Genomic DNA, 8,407 nt, shown 5'->3' on the forward strand with positions numbered 1-8,407 from the left:
TTCAAATATAAAATTGAAAGCAGGTGATGAAGATTTACTTGAGAATCCAAAAAAATACAGAAGAATTGTAGGAAAACTTAACAACCTCACAGTTACACGTTCAAGCATTGCTTTCCTTGGTGGGTGTTGTAAGTCAGTTTGTTTCATTTGGGATATTGTTAGTTATTGTGAAGTATCTGAAGGGTGATCATGGTCATCGTGTCCTCGAAGGGTTCACATATGCCAATACAATAGGGACCCTACAAATAGGCAGTCGACTATATGATATTTGTGTTTGTTGAAGGAAATCTAGTTTTGTGGAAAGTAAGAAAGAGAATGTCGTTTGTAATATATATATATATATATATATATATATATATATATATATATATATATATATATATATATATATATATATATATAGGGTGAAACTGGATATGCTCAATCAAAATCAATGAACTCGCATTGTGATAACGAGGCAGTTATTCCATATTGCAAACAATATCATTTTTGCATAAAAGGACTAGACATATCACAGGAGATTGCCATTTCACTCGTGTCAAATAGGAAGTCAGCCATATTTACTCCTCATATTTGAACAAGTCAATTAGTTGATATCTTCATCAAAACTTTACTTGATTTGAGAATCTTTGGTATTTGTAGATATCAATTAGGTGATACCTTCACCAAAACTTTACCCGGTTTGAGAATCTTTTCAGGAGAAGTGTTTTAATGTAAATATTACATTTATTATCTTCGGCCCAGTTAAGCCATGGGCTCATAGCCTCATAGGGTTTCCTATGTCTAGGATAGTACGATTCATGCTCTATATATACAGTATTATATAGTACTATACCTTCTCCTTGTAAGACATGAATCAATAAGATATTTACATACTCAATCTATTTCTTGTTTACACGAACACGCTTCATGTGAGTTACCTAATTTTTGATACAAGTAAACGACTGGTAGGTTGTTTCTTGGTTGCCTATCAAGAAACAGTGCGTGTAATTTGTAAACCTCCATTATCATTGGAAGTATTTTTACATGTATAATTCCTTCTCTCTTCCTTCATATATACAGTCCCCCTGTCTCTATTTATTTGGATCATAATATATATAAATATATAAATATGACAAACTATATACACCAAAAAGAGCGTATAAAGAATCTTAAGTGGAACAAAACTTGCTATCAACATTCTCGTAATTGGTGGGTGTTGTTTACTCCAGGCCAGCTGCAGCCAGTGGACCATCCCAAAACTCCAAGGACCAAATCAACCTGTGAACACGCACTCACCATGTTCTCATACCTTGCTTCAACATGGAACAGAATAACTGCCATTCCTTTTCCCCTAGCAACCTCAGCCTGTCCATTTACACACTCATCATCAACCATATAAGAGTATAACTAACCAACTAACACAGATGAAAACAAGAAACAATCACACTCACCGCACATGAGCAAATTGTGACACCAACATCACCCAATGCCTTTGAGATATCAGCAAGCATCCCTGTCAACACTTATTTACTGTTACATCACCCTCTAGGCTCTACGTATATATACAGATAGATGATAATGATAGTTGATGGAACGAAAAGTGAAAAGTGTACCTCTTCTATCAATACAAACAACGCACATCCATTGGATAGAATGTCCTTCAAAATCAGTCCAGGATGAAATTTTCCCATCACGCCAGCTTTCAAGACCAGGTAACACCGCTTCCTTATGGATCATCATCTTAGCATTAGCAAAACCATTCCCCTCATACACTCCCTTGCCCTTCAAACTAACACTCACTTGTTTGTTATGATTTCCGTTAACTTTGGGGACCTTAATACTACTGTTGTTCTTTAACTGGAAAAGATCTGCACCCATCATTTTCATGGATGACATTTCCATGACATTCATGACGATCTTCTCCCACGTGTGCTGGATCCCTTTAGAGTAGTCTGTTACTACCTCTTCCGCTTCACTATCGTCACCCGAATCAGCAACAAACTCCCTCACCGAGTCCGCTGTTAGCTGACTTGCAGATTGAGACGCCTGCTCCTTCAAAAACTGAACACAATACATTACATCAGAATTCATTTCAGAAACATACAATCATCACATTAAGCTAACCTACTTTCATAATCTTGTGTCTTGCACTTCGTGTTTTTGCATGTTGCAACCATTGCTTGTGCCTCTGGAAAGCGGATTTGCTCGAGAGGGCCTACAATATTTTATTTAATTAATTATTTTTGAATAATAATAATAATAGCTGATGATGGTTGAGATTAACTAACGTTATATGTCACTATCTCCACAACTTCTGCATTTGCAAGCACATGCAAGGGAGGAACAATATTGCCATTGACCTGATAAGAGATGATGATGTGATTATTAGACTCAACTCTTGAGACCCTTTAGGTTAAAAATACTCTCATCAAACAGTTACAGAATGGACTTGCCTTTGCAGCTACCATACTGTTGCCGATATCAGTGTGTATCATATAAGCATAGTCGATGACAGTTGCTCCCTTGGGTAAATTCTTAATCTGTAATGGGTAAAGAATAAAGTGAACAAGAAAGCAAACAAACAATTTAGATTTTAGAGAGAATGGGACATAAAATATGCAAGCAATGTCAGCAGCATTTTACCTCTCCCCTTGGCGTAAATACAAAGACACGACTACCTAGAAGATCCTTAGTGATTGTATCTACAAACTCTCTAGAGCTCATGTTTCCAACAAACTCCTCTTGCCATTCTCTAATCGCATTCAGCCACCCAATCTGAAGAAATCAGTTGTGAAATGAATAATCTATTACTATGATTTATGATGATGATGATGAGTAAGTATTAAGTAACAGATAGCATACCCTAAGGGCCACATTTGCGTTGTTAAGGCAGACTGGTTTCCCTCTCAAGTATCTGTCGTTAGCCACTGTATGTCTGACTAAGCCATTAACAACTTTCCCACTGTAGTGAGCAGCAATACCTCTTTCTGCTATCAAGTCCATCTCTTCAGTTCTAATCTGCACTTGCACACATAATAAAATATAAAGTATAAACATTGCTTGCTTCTTCACTTGTTCTAAAGTAGTTGAAGAAAAATACAAGAACAAGACTAATCAACCAAACCAAAGCCCAGTGAAAATAATTTCGGTACCTGAACTTCTAGACGAAACATGCTCTCATAAAGAAATGGAATTACAGTAGTATGAAGGCTCTGATAACCATTGGGTTTTGGGGTTGCAATGTAGTCTTTCATCTGTGAAAAAAGGTGTAGGTGTATATTAATAAGAGAAGGAGCTGAAAACCAATTAGAATCAAGGGCAAAATGGTCAAGATACACACAGCTCGAGGTATGGGGGTCCATATCCCATGTACCAGCCCAAGGACATGGTAGCAAATCTGCAACGAATAGCATTTATATAAGGAATAATGTTCTTCTAAAATCTGTGCAGCACCAAGTATTTGGCAAATGTAAACTTTATTACCTGTTGTGCATTACATAAAGGCCCTACACCAACACAAGGCTTGGGTTTGATTATGATCCTCAGCTGTTAAACCAAATACAAAAAGCATGTCAGAAGAATAAAATTAAAAGCAACCAAGTTATTGGGCAACTGATTAACTACCTGTGCAATTTGATTGACTTCATTGATTGAACCTTTGGATTTGAGTACAGATTTATGGATGCTGCAAATACAAAGAGTCCAAAATCAACAAGATGCAGATGCAACTTTAAAAGAGGGGGATCCATCACCTTACCTGTAAGGTTCCTTACAGACAGAACGCACTTCAGTTTTCACAGTCATAAGGTCTAAGAACTGATCGTCTTCAATCTTCTTAATCAAAATTTTATTTGCCTAACAGAGGAAGAAAACAATCAGCCAGGAAAAATGAAATGGTGAAGTGAATGACGGATCATGTAACGATAACAGACATTAACAAATTTAATTTGACAGATGACAATGCTTTGATTTTATTGCAGGAAAGTACCTCTTCAATTTCTTTCTCCTGTTCTTTACAGAGTTCTGCAACTCGTCTCTTGACTTTAGCATAATCTTGAGGGTTTGTGTACATGAAGGACAAATTCTCAAGCTCAGACTGCAAAGAAAATTATGTTCACAAAGAAGATATACCAATAAAAATAAAAGGATCTCTTTTGTATAATCTAAAATCTACCTTAATTTGGTACATTCCAAGGAGCTTTGCAAGAGGAGCAAAAACTTGTAGTGTCTCCATTGCAATGCTGGACTGTAGATGGTCAAAATTTATGAAAACAATGAGAACCTTGAATCATATAAAACTGTGCTGATATTTGATCAAAAAATCTGACTTCACCTGCTTATGTGAAGGCATATGTGAAAGAGTCCGCATATTATGTAATCTGTCTGCTAATTTGACAATTATCACTCGGACCTGGAAAAAGCAGTAAATTCAGCAGCAATTGAAATGGAAGTAAAATTAAGAACTTGCAATAATCAGTGAATGTGTGTGTTACCTCCTCAGTCATGGCTAGAAACATTTGTCGAAGATCATGTGCTTTCACATCTTGTACTGAATGACTTTCATTTTTATACTTGAGCTTGCCGAGTTTTGACACCTGAATTAGACTAGAATCAAGTCTGACAGATTTTTTTTAAAATCACAACTGCAAAAAAAATGTACAGTATGCAAAATACAACACCTTAGTTTCTCCTTCAACAATGTGACGAACAGTTGCACCAAATTCCTTCTCTATTTTTTCAAAAGTAACATGATTTGTATCTTCAACTGTGTCATGTAATAAACCAGCAGCAATTGACTCCCAGTCCAATTCCTTAAGAAATGTTTGTTAATTATTAGTCAGCTAAGTGATTTTTTTTTAATAACACCATTATACAAAAGCAATTGAACCAAAGGAATTTAATAAACTTAAAAAGGTCAGGTCCCCACCAATTGCTGATGGGATATCTAACGACTTATTTCCATAAGAACCATTCATAATATTGTGCAACTCACAAGTTCTCCCAGAATTCTTGCAACTTCAACAGGGTGAATGATAAAGGGTTCTCCACTTCGTCTTTTTTGCCCATCATGTGCCTCAAAGGCCAGCTACACCACCAAAAAAAAAAAGTAGAAAACTATCATCAACAGAAACTAGGATTAAAGCAATTGAAATCAGAAGTCAAATACAACAACTTAAAATGATAATCACTCCATTAATAGATAATAATCATATATAACGACTGTAAATCCCTACATTTAGAGCAGCGCGCACTAATTTTAACTCATCGGATGTAAGGTATGCAATAGCAGGTTGAAGATCCTGGGGATATCAAAACAGAAGGACATTAGTAGCCCTTAGTTAACAGCTCAGATCATAAGCATAATCTTTCTTGCGTGGTATGCAAAATACTGATTAAATTATACACATCTTATCTCTTATAGCATCTAAACACATTTTCAAAGCCAACAAGGTTGGAGATACTAAGGGGTTCAGCATAAAAGAACTAACAGCTTGGCAATAAATCCACATACCTTCCACAAACGTTCAGGAGAAACCTCATCATATCCTGAAGGAAACGATGAAGAACAACTCACTGCCCATTTCCTACAGGCAAGATGAAGCAAATTTGACCTTACAAGTCTTCGTGGAGGAAAGTCATCCAAAGCTTCAAAAGATAACCTGGCTCTCATGTCAGCAGCCTCACATCTCTGGCATATGTATCAATCAATATCCAAACACAGAAAATCAATAAGAAGCTTGCACTTATAAAATGTATAACTCCTTGATACAAGCTATCTGATAGTGCAAAAATAATTCAATTCAACAAGGAACTGAGACGAGAAGGATAGGAATTGCATTAAGTATTGGTGCAAATTTTTAGAGTCAAGACAAACAACAGTTTCTCATGCACTACAACTTAAATCTCCTAGTAATTAACCATTCTATAGTCTATACTGTTCGTAAATGAAGTGTTGGGAACTTATGTGCTACTTTGTGTTGTTTAGACTGTGAAATCAAAGGAAACAAATCTTTGTCTTGAAGTTGTTCCTAAACTTCTCTTCAACTGCAATTTAGTTACATATAATCAAGACAGGTCCTCGTGAGAGAAAAATGCTAGTGGTAGTGGCATCCTTCCATTTAAGCGACTAACATATTCAAATCCATCAAAAAAAAAACAAGAGAGAATAAGAAACCAAAAGCCAACATACAGTCTTTCACAGCTATGCACTATGTTTGATGGGTATTAGATAGACTCATAGACAGGATCATTAGATTTTTAACTCCAGATACTTGACATGATGTAGCCTTAGTTTCAATGAGCACTACAATATTAAGAACTTTTTACATGATTTTAACATGCATATCAGCGTATCCATGAGCCCATTGTACCAGAGTTACTATTTTTTTACATCGATATAGAAATTGCAATATTGTTTACACAAGCAGATAGCATTACCCTTAGATTATGTTCAGGATAAAGTTTACGAAGTTCTATTCTATGGATTTCCAATATCCTAGGGGAAGTGTTCAACAGCAACTCAGAATTATAACTATCTAGAACACTGAAACGACAGAAGCTGTCAAAACATGGTAATATCAGTAAAGGTAAAGTGAGAACTAGCATCAGCTTATACCACACCACATTTAAAAGAAAAGGGGAAAGAATAATTGTAAGTATAGGGCAAGTGAGTATTACATGGCCACGACGAATTTTTCTTCCACTCTGTACATGCAAAGCCGAGGAATTAGCAGTGCTAGCTAGCAAGCCAGTCAAGGCCCTTGGAGCCTTCCACGCACATGGAATCGGACTACAATCATATCTTCCACTCCCATCCCCTTTCGGATACTTACATATACTCACACATTCTACAGACACTGACAAATCTCAGATAATTAAGATTCAATTAGGCAAACCTTAATTAAAATTCACAGACACAAAACCTATAAGCAATATATAAGTACCTGAAAAATTTGGAGCAGAAGCCATATCTAATGAGAAGCATCGGAACCTAACAGCAGCCTCATTGAATCAAGCTAGGCATAATGGCAGAGAAGAAACAGAACATCAAACCACTCGAAATTCACTCAATTAAACTGATTAAATCGATGGTATGGATATGAAGCCGCGGAATGACCAGAGTTCAACTGCCGCTGTCAATCAAAAGATTCGTATAAGGCTTTTCCGTAGATGCTCGTCGATCATACTCCGGTAGTAAGATAAAAGTAGGGTTATATGAATAGCTTCGATTAAAACGAAAGTGTGAAAGAAGAACAACACAACAACAAGAGTAGAGGGGAAGAGGATAATGAAAATGGTTAGCCGAAAACCACAAAAAAAAGAGGGGTCTTGAAATATTAAGATTAATACAAAAATAAAAATGGAAAGATATTTTTAGGTGGTGATTTTGTTGGTGAAATATTTGTTGGAAATGGGATCGGCGGAACACGGTTGTTGCGTTGGAAGTTTTTTAAGATTCTATGGCACGCCGGTGACACGTTTGACCCCCCGGTTATTTCATTGGCTCACACCTAAATTTTCTTTTTTTGTTTGGCTTTCAAATAAGTTTACATAAGACAGAAAGGAATATAACTTATGAATGTAATTAATTTTTCGGTTTTTTTATATTTGAGTAATTTTTTTTTACACATCTAGGTAACAAACTTGTTGGAAGTGTTCACATATGATCATTTGTCTATACTTGTCATGTCCTTGTGCTTCCATGCAAACTTCTTGCTTCTAGCTTTGCGGAACTTCATTAGATCTTGTTCGATTTGTTCAGGTATTGAGGATCCTATGAGAATTTTGGATCCATGGTCTACCTAGTATAAAATTATAAAAGTATAATGTATCAATTACACAAAAACATTGTATAGAGTTTACCCCTTCTATGAAGATATCGTAGCATGTTACATCCGGTCATAATGGTCATATGTAAACACTTTCAACAAATTCGTTACCTAAATATGTAAAAAAAATATTCAAATATAGAAACACAATATTTATGACCATTTATGAGTATTTAAATTGGTCACGACATGTTGGAGCTGTTTTTTATAACATAATTATCAAATATATATAAACAAAACGAAAAGATAATTACTCTAACAAGTCAATAAGTTCGTTACCTAACAACAAAACGAAAAGATAATTACTCTAACAACAACCGGTCATAATTATCATATGTGAACATTTTCAATAAGTTCGTTACCTAAATGTGCACAAAAAAAATTATCCAAATTTAAACAAAACGAAAAGACAATTACTCTAACAAGTCAATTTTCGTTTTTATTAAAGTAGTCGATCATAATTTTTGCAATATTAATAGATTCAATTAAATTTTCTTAAAACAATATTTATGACCATTTATGAGTATTTAAATTGGTCACGACCTGTTGGAGCTGTTTTTTATAGCATTATATATATATATATATATATATATATA

General features: G+C 35.2%; 1 protein-coding gene across 2 annotated transcripts; it reads right to left on the reverse strand.

Annotated features, from left to right (window-relative positions):
* Positions 1-981: 981 nt before the first annotated feature.
* On the reverse strand, positions 982-7,300 carry RSH1 (RELA/SPOT homolog 1). Of its 2 annotated transcripts, none has more exons than XM_079070829.1 (23): positions 6,927-7,300; positions 6,661-6,830; positions 5,495-5,671; positions 5,217-5,282; positions 4,976-5,068; positions 4,662-4,793; positions 4,476-4,577; positions 4,316-4,393; positions 4,157-4,228; positions 3,971-4,078; positions 3,740-3,837; positions 3,607-3,667; positions 3,466-3,528; positions 3,323-3,379; positions 3,135-3,236; positions 2,845-3,000; positions 2,626-2,757; positions 2,436-2,522; positions 2,271-2,342; positions 2,111-2,197; positions 1,596-2,043; positions 1,434-1,495; positions 982-1,347 (listed from the first exon to the last, which is right to left on the reverse strand). In XM_079070829.1, exons 1-23 carry the CDS (start codon positions 6,949-6,951, stop codon positions 1,174-1,176), a joined length of 2,622 nt encoding a protein of 873 aa, XP_078926955.1. In that variant the 5' UTR covers positions 6,952-7,300; the 3' UTR covers positions 982-1,173. The 2 variants fall into 2 exon arrangements, with proteins under 2 accessions (XP_078926955.1, XP_078926954.1); XM_079070828.1 differs by having other exon boundaries at positions 6,661-6,839.
* Positions 7,301-8,407: the final 1,107 nt, after the last annotated feature.

This window comes from Lactuca virosa, chromosome 9 (assembly GCF_052849685.1).
Source record: "Lactuca virosa cultivar CGN04683 chromosome 9, Lactuca_virosa_CGN04683_v6, whole genome shotgun sequence".
Lineage (NCBI taxonomy): Eukaryota > Viridiplantae > Streptophyta > Magnoliopsida > Asterales > Asteraceae > Lactuca > Lactuca virosa.